Below are 12,955 nucleotides of genomic sequence, written 5' to 3'. Positions count from 1 at the left end.
ATATACTATATCTAATATATAATACATATATATAATATACATATGTATACATATATATATATATATAGTATATATTATATATTATAAAATATATAGTATAATATATATACATACATATATATAGATATAATATATATATATATATATATACACAATATATATACATACACATATATATATATACATACATATACATAATACATCATCATACATACAACATATACATAATATCATACATATATACATACATATATATATATTAATACTATATATATATATATTATATATATAGTATACATATATGTATAGTATATGTATATATATAGTATATATATATATATATATATATGTATATATATATATATATATATAATAATATATTCATATATATATGTATAATATAGATATATATACATCACATATATATATATATTATATATCATGGTGTTATATATATGTATGTGTATTATATATAGTATATGTGTGTATGTTATATATATATTGTATGTATATATTGTGTGTATGATGTATATTTAGTATATATATATATGTATATATATAGTGTGATATATATATAGTATATATATATATATGTGTGTGTGTTATATATATATGTGTATATATATATGATATGTTGTATGTTATATATATATATATTGTATGTGTGTATATATATGATGTGTGTATATATATATGTGTATGTGTGTATATATATGTGTAGTATATATGTGTATGTATATATATATGTGTATGTATATATATATATATGTGTATATATATATATATATATATATATAAATAAATATATATATATATGTATTATATATATATATATATATATATAAATATATTTATGTGTGTGTTATATATATATATGTGTATATATATATATATACATACATATATGTATGTGTGTGTGTGTGTGTGTGTGTGTGTGTGCGCGCGCAATATTCTGAGCTATTATTTCGACTGCCTGAAACATCAACTCCTTTGCCTTTAAATTGTTATGCAATAGGCCTGCTGGCTGTCAAGGTTGTGAAGGGCAGGGCAGGCTTCTCTGTTACATTTCATACGCATGTATGAAATGTATGAAATGCTCATGTAGGACACACTTAAAATCATTAAAATCACTGAACCCACATAATAATTCTCACATAATAAAAATCTTATCTCATTTGCACATTTGTAATGTGGCCAGTTGTGGTATTTGACATACTAAGATGTAACTTAAAGTGTGTTATTGTTACACGTGATTTAATAGACTTGCTGCTTCGTTTTGTTCTCATTCACCTGGGGGGTCAAGTGAACACAGACGAGATGCAGTCCTGAGCTTGAACTGGCTTGTACGCGAGGAACATGTGAACCTCGCTCCTCCAGTGGGCCTGGAAAGCAACACGGTTTTTTTTTAGAAGGAGGAGCTATGATGATCTGTACCATTTAAATTGAAACGCATGCGCATTAGCGTGCAATTGGGACTTAGATATCGCTTACACAACCGTGTCTTTTCTTCATTTTGCCTGCATCTCCTCGCCGGTGTGTGGGAACCTACACGTTTTTCATTTTTTTGATTTAACAGTCAAACAGCGTTTTAGAAATGAGTGGGGACCATTCCCACAATGAGGACCAGGTAATGTTAAAAGTGTTTTATAAATGTCATCACCGGTGGTTACCGGGTACCGTCTCCGGCTACTCTATTTGGTTTGACGGGTACTCGGCTAGCAGTGACTGCTAGCGCACGTTAAGTGGCTATGTTTGTAAGCTAACTCATTTTATTGTTTACTGCGTCTTGACAGTCTCGTGACGTTTCTACTTTGAATATGTCAAATGTATTATTTACAGTTTACATCCGGAATTATATATTTATGTATAACGTTAGCCGTAACCAGTGTTAGCCGCAGCGGCTTCGGCCGCTAAGCCATTACCATTCAGCATAGGAAGCTAACCGAGCTAGCTAGTAGCGAAAAAACTCGCTCTGCCATCCAGTAAGTTCAAAGTTAGTTAGCTAGCTAGTTAGCTTATCTACTGCGAATTTTAACATTCATCCTTCCTTTTTTTGCAGATTGACTGTGGCTCCCGGGTCAATGGTAAGTTTATCACATTAAACTAACAAAGGTAAAGGAGGATTCTTCTCAAAGTCTGTCCTGTCTTAACTGATCACATCTAACATTACGTTAGTTCTCTGTAGAGGACAGAAATGGCGTCCAGAGACTAAGTCCTCTGTCTCACTCACAAGCGTCTATTGTTCAAAAGGGAGGCCTTGTAAAAGCTTTTCCGTACATTATTTTAACGATTTGAATCAATATTACCACGCAGCTGGAGGTGTTTTATTAGTTTATCGTTTTAGTATCTTTTGTTGGCGAGCTTTTAACAGCATATTTCTCCCCTGAAAGTGAGGGTTTGGGGGTTGAGGACTTAGTCTCTGCGCCATTTTCTTTTTCGGTGTAGCGGCCTGACTGTTGCAAGCTGAACCCAGGCTGTGAAGTGCAGATGGCTGTGTGGAGGAAAATGGAAAGTCATAGTGCTTCATTAAGATAACCAAGTGGAGGCCAGCGACTGTAGTTAATTTTTTTTATTTCTTTTTAAATGCGCGATATTAAAAGCGCTTATTTTTGTCGCTACTGGGACTTTACTTTCCCACATTATGGTAAAGAGTGGATCATTTTTAGGTCGACTCACGTTTCAAAATCAAGTTAGAAGCTCTTCATTACCCATCACAGTGCAACTTGGAGTATTGAATATTACATGGACTTAACGTCTCAAAGTTTAAAGTGAGCTTAGGACTTTTTTTGTTTTTTAAATGTGTGTGAAATCAGAATATTAACCATAATGTACTGGTAACTGGGGGGGAAAACACTTTTTAAAAAATGTTGTAAGTAAATTAGTTTTTGTTCAATTGTGGCTGGTAAAAGTATTCCCACAATTTTGTTGTACATGTACAATGACAATAAAGTGCTATATTTCTATTACATTCTATGCACTGTTTTAAGTTCATAAGATATAAAATTATTAAGGTTGATTTCTTTACAAGTGGCATTTATACTGCTGTGTTTAGGGATGGGGGGGATATAGCCCAAACATAATATCGTGATATGTCACTGTGTTTTGACAGTATGACAAAGTACAGAAAAAAAATTGTTATTCATTTGGCAGCATAAACATAACAAATTGCCTTGAGATATTGTATAAGCTTAAAATATTAAACGGTTAACTTTTAGTACAATAACTTTAATTATTACCTTTCAGTTTTAAAGACTAAAAGTAAATTCTCCCTCTGTTCTTTGAGTGGAAAAGGTCTGTTTAAAGCAAATGGTGTAACAAAATAAAATCTACAGTGCAGTTTACAAAAAATAAAATCTTTAAATGTTTGGGAGTGCAGTCTTGGAAAAATGTCCTTTTCGAAGTCTAGCTTCTTCATAAGCTGCATGAAGTCTTCTCTTTTCCAGCGTTTGGACTGGCATGTCATGCCTGTCATGCATGTCATGTCATGCATGTCATGACATGTCTTTCGCCAAACAAATGGTGACATCGTTCCTGCGTTTGCTTTTCTTTCTTGTCATATGGAGTACAACTGGCGAGACTCGGCGATTCCATGATGAACTAGCTTACTTTGTTTTAGTTTTGTAGCATTAGCTGCAGAGCTTTCCTCCTTGGCTTTCAAACACTCCTGGTACAGACTTGGGTGCTGATGCTTGAGATGGTGAAATAAGTTAGATATTTCCCGTATTTCTATATTACTGACTTCTTGCGCTCCTTGCATGTTATCGTGGTCTGTTCTGTATCTGTTCATTTGTATCCAAAATATTCCACACCAATGAAGTAGCTGCTCTTTTTAGGAACTAAACCTTCAGCAGTAATGCTGCATTCACCTTCACAACTTTAATAAGTTTGTGCTTCTTGACCCACTTAAGTGTAATCGGGTGACATGGTTATGCCATGAAATTGACACTTTTTTTTTATTAATTTTTTCTTCTTCTCTGAGGCAACCCACCCCTTCCCCCCCAATTCAGCTGTATTATTGTGAGTGATATGACGTGGCCCACCCCTAGCTATGACACAACTCCACTTCTGATTACTCTGCACCAGGGCAACATTTGTCTGTGGTACTTGCAGACCCTTAGCTAACACGGTCTTTACTTTCAGGCTTGGCTAAATTGGCACAACTTTGTAGTTTATTAGTAACAGTGCTTTTAATTTCACTAAGCAGTCTGGCATAAATAGGAGTAGAATAAAACTCATCTTTGGATTAATGGCTGAACAAAGACATCCGAATTAAAAGGAACTAAATGAGCAAGATCTGAATCTGTTCTGAGACGGGCTTGGTCGCTGATTAAACTTCTCATGATTGGTACATGTGTGCCATTTTTGTCTTGTACTCTAGGAAATGTAGACATTCACATTGGTTAGATGGGCTAGAAGCTCTCAGATCTCCTTTTGCCTTAGACCTAAGGACAGTTTCTGTAAAAGAACCAGATTTAATTTGGCATTTGTTAATGACAATGTTGGGGTGTTAGCTCTTTAATTTTGAGAACTCTCTCTTTTAGGATTACGTTCCAGTCTTGGCTGGCACATTAAAGAAACTCAAAAGGCTATTTGGTTCTCTTGCATGTTTTAACATGCTAGTTGCTTCATATTGTCCAAAGCATGCGGCTTATAGTAGCAGTAGGAGGTGCTGTGCTGCTGTGTAATACATTATCTATTTGCAGCCTGCATGACATTCATTTGGGACAGACCTTTTTGTACTGAGTAATTTGTTTCTACTAAGAGAATAGACACAGGTGGACTGTTAAAGTTGTCATTTAAGACTAGTTTTCTGGACATTATCAATCTTGGCTGCTTGAGAGGACTCTGTTTTTGCTACTTATGCATTAAAACACACTTTCACATGTTTGCATATTAGTCCTCAGTGTGAGCAGACGGTTGTTTTTAATTCAGTGCGTCATTGTATCATTGTCTTGTTTTATTTTGAAATTTAATACAGTTTTTATTTTCAGACTCTCACAAGCATAAAGACAAATATAAAGAGAAGGAACACAAACATAAGGACCACAAGAAGGATAAGGAGCGGGAGAAATCAAAATATGGAAACAGGTATAGTGTGTGTTTGTGCTTCGCTAGACATGCTTGATTGCTTTAAATAGTGGAAACTGAATGAGGTTAAATTAAGTTGTGAATTTCTAACACTATAGTGATCACAAGGATTCCTCTGATAAAAAGCACCGAGATAAGGAGAAGGAAAAGATGAAGCACAAAGATGGCAGCACAGACAAATATAAGGAAAAGCACAAGGAGAAGAGGAAAGAAGAGAAGGTGACTTGCCAAGGAAATGCATGATTGTAACATTTACAAATTAATTTTAGTGATGCTACATTAGGCAATTATGTTGTCTAAATCATACACTGGTATTATGGATTAAAATAGTTTTTTTTTTTTGTTTTTTTTTAAAGATGTGATAAATGGGAGAGGGAGAGCTGTGTGATATGACCAGAATTTCATTTCCTGTTAGTCATTTCTTATCCCACTAACAAAATCACAATCACTATATGGAAAGAGTGCTGTTTAATATTTAAATTCAAAAACTAAAAACATATTGGACTTGTGTGGCGACATCCATAATGATAAATGCTAGATGACCCCACACAGTCCCAAGGTTTCCCCAGAGCTTTCCTGATGTTTCCAGCTATCCTTACTAGCTATCCTTACTGCTGGATGCTGAGTGTCCAGTCTCTGAAGTGCACCATTGAGCTCGTGCAGGGATACGTTGTTCAAGTCGTCCATACATCTGCTGTTGCAGCGTAGTATGCTACGTTGTGGATTTCCTCCACTACTCGACACTCGTAATATAAATGAGGCAGTTCAACTTAGGTGGAGTGTTTTCAGCGGGGCGTCGTGTACCTTAAATAGAGTGCTTTAAAGTCACAAAACCCTATAGATATGTCTTTCTATGGCATCCAATGCGAAAGCCTGTTCTAACATTAGACTTTGCTCTAGCTTGAGCACTTAAACTCCTTTTGCTTCTCATTCGTAAACTCTTTCCATATTCTTTCACGGGATTCTTGCATAGGTTTGTAGAAGAGGTTTGTGTCTGTGGCAGGGACTGGTTTGCAGTATAACTGACATAACATCATTATGGTATATTTCATATTGCACAGTCTTAATGGGGTTGTCTACTTAAAATAATAATGTATTGTATTGTCAAACTGCTCTTGATATCAGTGTTTATCTACTTAGATTTTGTGCTCTCAGATTAGTTTTGAACCCTGTAGAGAGGTTTTATAATGGAAGTATGAGTTTATAATTTTGCGTGTATGTGGGCATAGTTGTCATTTGCACTTCAGGCTCTTCTGTCTTACTGCCATTGTGTAAACATTTCAGATGAAGTCCTTTGATGAGAAAATAAAAAAGGAAAAGGAGAATGGCTTTGCCAGGTATGTCAGCACTATACTTTGCTCTTAAGTGCTGTCAGGATGCAGCATTCATATGAAGCTATCTAACTTCTGTGTTTAATGCGTTTTCTTTGGCAGCCCACCGTATATGAAGTCTGAGCCTGAGGATGATTTTTACCACTCTCCAAAACACGAGAGGTCTCTAAAAAGAGAACGAGATGATGATGATGATAACGAGTAAGTTCTCTGTTCATAGACTGTAGTCTGTTTCACTAGGTTAGAGCATCTGTAGTCATCCATGCAAGTAAAGTTGTATCGCTGAGGCCTGATAACAAAGAGTGTTTTTGTTTCAGCGCTGAATTCAAACCTAAAAAAATAAAAACTGAAAATGACAAGAAGGCCAAGAAAAGGAAACAAGACGAGGTAAGTAAGAGACTTTAGTAGAGGGCAGAATTGTTTTGCTGCCATATCTTTTGTGTTAAATGTTAATCCCTACGTTGTCAGAAAGAACTAAATACTTTCACTTCCTTTTCCCAGGACATTAAGTCCAAAAAAACAAAACACAAAAAAGAAGTAACCGATGGAAAAAAGAAAGCAAAGAAAGAGCCCGAGGAGAAGTGGAAATGGTGAGTTAATTGGGTTAGCCAGCTGTACCAATCATACATGCTTATCAGTGTGGTGACAGGACAGCTGGATGTATTGTTGCTGGTTTTTTGTTATTTTCACTGTCATTATGTAAAAATGATTTATTTGCTTGATTCTAGGTGGGAAGAGGAGAGATACACAGATGGTGTCAAATGGAAGTTCCTTGAACACAAAGGGCCAGTGTTTGCACCAGCGTATGAACCTCTTCCTAGCCATGTCAAATTTTACTATGATGGTAAGGCTTTGCACAGTTCATCTTGTACGCTAGTGAAGGACTCTGAGGTGATTATAAATGTCTGACTTTTACATTTCAGGTAAACATATGAAGCTCAGCCCAGAAGCGGAGGAGGTAGCGACCTTCTTTGCCAAAATGCTGGATCATGAATATACCACCAAGGATATCTTCCGTAAAAATTTCTTTAAAGATTGGAGGAAGGTAAGCCTAAAATCTCTGCTCCTGTCAATAAAATAAAAAAAATATATATCAAAAAATCTGTTCTTTGATTTACTTTAGTTGTTTTTCAAAATTTTCTGGACACAGGAAATGACTTCAGAAGAAAGGGCTAAGCTCACAGACCTGAAAAAGTGTGACTTCGGTGAAATGAGCAACTACTTCAAGGCACAATCTGAAGCAAGGAAAGCCATGTCTAAGGAGGAAAAACAAGTAAGCTGCTGCCTACGTGTAGTGGGGCACACAGCATATTAACCTTAACCCCTACATTCATTGATTCCTGTAGAGGGCTCTAGAGTTTTCTGCCATGCTGGATGTCATGTACCTAATAACAAAAGTGTGTTTCAGTTCTCCTTGGCTTTAATTCTGTATTTCCCCACTGATATCACTCATCTTGTGAAACTTGATCAGTTAGTCAAGAAGAAATTCATAATGTTAGGCTGATGTGATTTGATTAAAATTGGCACTTAAATGGTTCCAGTGAACAGTGAGTACCTAAAGGACCTCTGCAAAATGAAGCTTTTTTTATTTTTTATGCCTTTTGTAGAAAATAAAGGAAGAGAATGAACGCATCTTGCAGCAATATGGCTTTTGCATCATGGACAACCACAAGGAACGTATTGCTAACTTCCGCATTGAGCCTCCAGGCCTGTTTCGTGGTCGTGGAGACCATCCTAAAATGGGGATGCTCAAACGCCGAATCAGGCCCCAAGACATTATCATCAACTGCAGCAAGTGTGTAAAGTAGTTTTATTTTCTCCTCGTGCTGATTACCAGCTTTTAATGCAGAATGTGATAATTAAATATTCACTGTTCCATAATAGGGATTCCAAGGTTCCTGAGCCTCCTCCCGGCACCAAATGGAAAGAAGTTCGTCATGACAATAAGGTGACTTGGCTGGTGTCGTGGACAGAAAACATTCAAGGCTCCATCAAGTACATTATGCTGAACCCAAGCTCTCGAATCAAGGTAGGCACCATAGCTGGCACATGCACAACGCCTTTTTTGTCTCCAGTCAAAGTTGAAATGATGCTGTATGGTCCAGTGGTCTCCTTAAAACTTTCCTGACTCTTTTGTGTTGCTTGCTCCACTGGAATGTAAAAATTGAGACCTTTCAAGAGCAGATTTTATTATTTTTTTTATTTTTTTTAAAAAGTGACACAACATACTCCTGTCCTGTGGAAAAACCTTATTTAATTGGCTGTCACATAAATCAAATTGGGCATGCTTGTTTATGTAGACCTTTGCCTAATTTGTTACTCCTGTCTCATCTTTTTGCCTGCAGGGAGAGAAGGATTGGCAGAAGTATGAAACGGCACGTCGACTGAAGAAATGTGTGGACCGCATCAGAGCCCAGTACCGCGAAGACTGGAAGTCCAAGGAGATGAGGATCAGACAGAGGGCTGTGGCTCTCTATTTCATTGATAAGGTGAGGTCCTGTTACTGCTATTTGCAGTAACAGGACCTCGAGTGGGTGCATTTTGAAGGTTTTATGGTGTAATGACTTCACATTGCATGTGAGGTTTGGTGCGTTCTTGAACACTACCTCATTTAAGGTACCGTCTTTGTCTGGTGTACACTAGCTGGCTCTGAGAGCGGGTAATGAGAAGGAAGAAGGAGAGACTGCAGACACTGTGGGCTGCTGCTCGCTGAGAGTTGAACACATCAAACTCTATCCAGAGAACGAGGGTCAAGAGTACGTAGTTGAGTTTGATTTCCTGGGTAAAGACTCGATCCGCTACTACAACAGAGTCCCTGTGGAGAAGAGGGTGAGCACCATTCTTACTGAAATGCAGTACTTTTGTGTAAACTCTGCTTCTTTATTTATGTGTGATTTGCCTTTTCCAGGTATTTAAGAATCTACAGTTGTTTATGGAGAACAAAGAGCCTGATGATGACCTATTTGATCGGCTGAATGTAAGTAAAATATACCCAGTTAAAGAAAACAAATCCCCTTTAATTTATGACTTGAGAATTCACAACATAAATCCTTATTTGAAATGACTTTCATAGCACCGCCATCTGCCTTTTTAAAACTTGGTTTCTTAATTGCATGTCTTCCTCAGACATCAATCCTGAACAAGCACCTTCAGGAGCTGATGGATGGTCTGACAGCCAAAGTTTTCCGTACATACAACGCCTCTATCACCCTGCAGCAGCAGCTGAAGGAGCTCACGACTGGTGTGTTTCCACGTAAATTGTGTAGAAATAACAAGGGGAGACGGCAACCTGTGTTCTGGTTTTGTTGTTATTGGCAAGCTTTTTATGTAGGTTTGTCTGCTGTTGTATAGCTAACAGGGTGGTGATAACTTTATGTATTTATTTTGTTCATAATCTTAGCGGAGGAGAACATTCCGGCCAAAATCCTGTCCTACAACAGGGCCAACAGGGCAGTGGCCATTCTGTGTAACCATCAGAGGGCTCCACCGAAGACATTTGAGAAGTCTATGCAGAACTTGCAGTCAAAGGTAAAAACTTTTTGCATACTCCAGTGAACTGAAAATGGTCCTTTTTTTTTTTTTTTATATTATTATTTTTTTTAAAATTTATTTTGTTTCCTTTTGCCAGTCCTGGTGTGGAGATTGCTCTGTTTAGTTTAATTTTTATATTTGTTTTTTGACTTTTCACTCTAAACTCAACCAACAATGCTGCTAACATAAGAGGAGTTTCACTGGGGGGGGGGCACACCACTTTACATAGAAATCAAAACTCTGAAGTCATTCAAATGCAGAGTATTGAGGAAATATGTTAACACGATTACAGAACCAAAAAGGTGGAACTGGGTAGTGAGGGCCTTGTGCACACATACTAAAGCAATTATGTAGTTTATCTCCTAAACAAAAAGGCAAGCATGTGGGCACATTTGGATTAGATGACTTACTAAATGGCTTTGCTGACAAGGTTGAAGCGTTTTTGTAAACAATAATTAAAGACCGCCTGACCAACATGCACTGCAGAACATTGTTCCATGAGTTTTGTCTCCCCTCTTTCCAACTTGAGACAAAAAAAATTAACTTTGTCCATCATCTAAATAGACTTTTAAAAATCCCTACAGCTGTGTTCTTTTATTTTTATGCATGACAGATTTACCCATGCTTGGAGATGTGTCCATCAAGCAGTGCTCTCCTGTTGTGCCATGCAGAGCACTCAAACTCCCTGACTCAGGCACTTTGGGTGTCATCCCTGCTAATTTAGGGGGGGGGACCTCTAAATGATATTGCAGTATTCACAGTACAACTTGGGGTTATAGTACAGTTTTTCATTAGGCATTTGCTTCCTTGGGATTTATAGCCACTAGCCAGCTGACGGAGCTACACCATGTGAATCATGGTTCTTCTGATTTTTGGCCACCCTGTAGGGGTACACTAAACTATAGTCTCAAGTTAAAAACAATCTGAGCATGGAAGTGTCTAGACAGTAAAATGTAATCTCCAAAATATAAAAAGGTCCAGTTGATCAAAAATAAAATTGATCAAACTCATCTGAAATGATTACTGTCATCCTTAGATTGACGCTAAAAGGGACCAGCTTGCTGATGCCAAGAGAGAACTGAAGAGCGCCAAGGCAGACGCCAAAGTACGAAAAGATGAAAAATCCAAAAAGTAAGTAGTCAGAGGTTTTAATAAAGTGCTTTTTTTTTTTTTTCTTTTTTTTTCTTCTTCTTCTTCTTTCTTTCTCTCCCCTCTTGTTGTGAATCTTGTTTACATGCTTGTATTGCATTGTCTGCTTTCTCTGTAGGGCAGTGGAGAGCAAGAAGAAAGCGGTACAGAGGATAGAAGAGCAACTGATGAAGCTGGAAGTGCAGGCAACTGATCGAGAAGAGAATAAACAGATTGCACTCGGTACTTCCAAACTCAACTATCTGGATCCTCGCATTTCTGTGGCTTGGTAAGAGATTATTAAATTTTCTACCTTATGGTCACAAAGTAAAGGTACTAAATGAACAAATTAATTTTGGTGGTCAAAGGTCACTGACAAGGCACCAACTCCAATTTAAGAGGTGTCCTGTTACTTTTTGTAGTAACATGTAGTATGAAAAGCACTGCTGCAATAAAACCTGTCCTTTATCTTATGACATTGTGGTGTAGGTGTAAGAAGTGGGGCATTCCCGTGGAAAAGATCTACAACAAAACCCAGCGTGAGAAGTTTGCCTGGGCCATTGACATGGCAGAAGACGACTATGAATTTTAAATCCCAGTTTGTGGTTTTAACTATGATACTTTTTTTTTTTTTTTCCAAAAAAAAAAAAAAAATTGGATACTTGTTTTTTAGCTTTACTGAATTTTGCTCCGTGGCCAGACCTGACAAGGAATTTCAGAACTTTTGAGCGAAAAACAAAAAGGGCGACAAGATGAAATGATGTGAGGCCATTATGAAGGGTTAGGGGGAGTTGTGGATAGTCTAAACATCTGATCTGAGATCGGGCAACAAGACTGAACTTTACCCACGACTAGGATTCAAGGCTTATTACTTGTAATTTAAAGACCCTTTTACCTTCTGTGATTGTCCACACTCTGGGACAAAAACCTGACAATGCCTGAACTTTGAACTCTGTGGTCCTTTTAGCTACTGTATCAAGCAAAAACAATGCTTTGTATCATTTTATTTTCTTTGTTCACTCACTTTGTATTTTAGCCATCCCATGTATTATTAATGAATTCTATATTTTGATAGACAAAGTAAAAAAAATTGAATGAATTCCTTAACTACACCCACGCGCCTTTTGAGGAAATGAAAATGTGTGTTTGCGTGTGTGCGTGCGCGTGCTTGTGTGTGTTAGGGCTCAACCGTAGAAGCTGTCTGTTTGGGTGAATATTTTAAACTGGACTATGTTGAATTGTTGAGCATGGAAGGGGATGTCTGGGCAGGCAAAGGGGAAAATACTGCAACCATGTCAATATTTACTTAAACAAGCAGAATGTGAATATTTTGTTTTACAGCTTCTATCAGGGACTTTTTTTTTCTTTTTCTCATTGTAAATGTGAACCAATCATTTTTATCCTTTTGTTGCTAGCACCCTCGGACTCTCTCGCTGCATAGCCCTGTCTACATTTGATTTTTAACTTAATTTAAACAATTGTTCCAAAAAACCTCCCATATCTGTTACTTGAAGATGCTATGATAATGTATAAAGTCAGAAAATGGAGAGCGCGCGTGTGTGTGTGTGTGTGTGTGTGTGAGGGATGTCAACTTTTGCCAAAAAGGAAAAAAAACTTCACCAAACTGTTACAATTTTAGGCAGGTTTTTAATTGTGTAATGATTGAGTATTGTAACATTTAATGTGAATTCAGTTCATTTTACTCCACTCTGTTCCACTCTTATAGAAAAGTTGATGTAAGTAGCTGTAAAGTCAACATTTTATTCCTGTTTTACCTTTTTTGTCATAGCCTTTTGATCATGTTTTAAGCTCATTGTAGATTGAAAAATGATTAAAACATTACAGGTAACTCATTGGCTTTGTGTGTTTTCTCGTTC

The 12,955-nt window shown here is 37.0% G+C and overlaps 1 protein-coding gene across 1 annotated transcript; it reads left to right on the top strand.

The window, feature by feature from the left end:
• The first annotated feature begins 1,456 nt into the window (after positions 1–1,456).
• Positions 1,457–12,927, top strand: top1l (DNA topoisomerase I, like). Its single transcript, XM_005915295.3, has 21 exons — positions 1,457–1,627; positions 2,060–2,084; positions 4,992–5,088; positions 5,187–5,307; positions 6,373–6,425; positions 6,522–6,620; positions 6,737–6,806; positions 6,921–7,009; positions 7,148–7,263; positions 7,343–7,464; positions 7,570–7,692; positions 8,027–8,214; positions 8,304–8,448; positions 8,765–8,908; positions 9,063–9,248; positions 9,328–9,396; positions 9,546–9,660; positions 9,820–9,947; positions 10,987–11,081; positions 11,218–11,367; positions 11,568–12,927. Exons 1-21 carry the CDS (start codon positions 1,595–1,597, stop codon positions 11,668–11,670), a joined length of 2,271 nt encoding a protein of 756 aa, XP_005915357.1. The 5' UTR covers positions 1,457–1,594; the 3' UTR covers positions 11,671–12,927.
• Positions 12,928–12,955: the final 28 nt, after the last annotated feature.

The sequence above is a fragment of the Haplochromis burtoni genome, unplaced genomic scaffold, assembly GCF_018398535.1.
Source record: "Haplochromis burtoni strain Fernald_Lab_line unplaced genomic scaffold, NCSU_Asbu1 Contig_12, whole genome shotgun sequence".
In the NCBI taxonomy this organism is placed as follows: domain Eukaryota; kingdom Metazoa; phylum Chordata; class Actinopteri; order Cichliformes; family Cichlidae; genus Haplochromis; species Haplochromis burtoni.
Note: the sequence above shows the minus strand (reverse complement) of the source record. Positions and strands in the feature narration are given on the sequence as shown.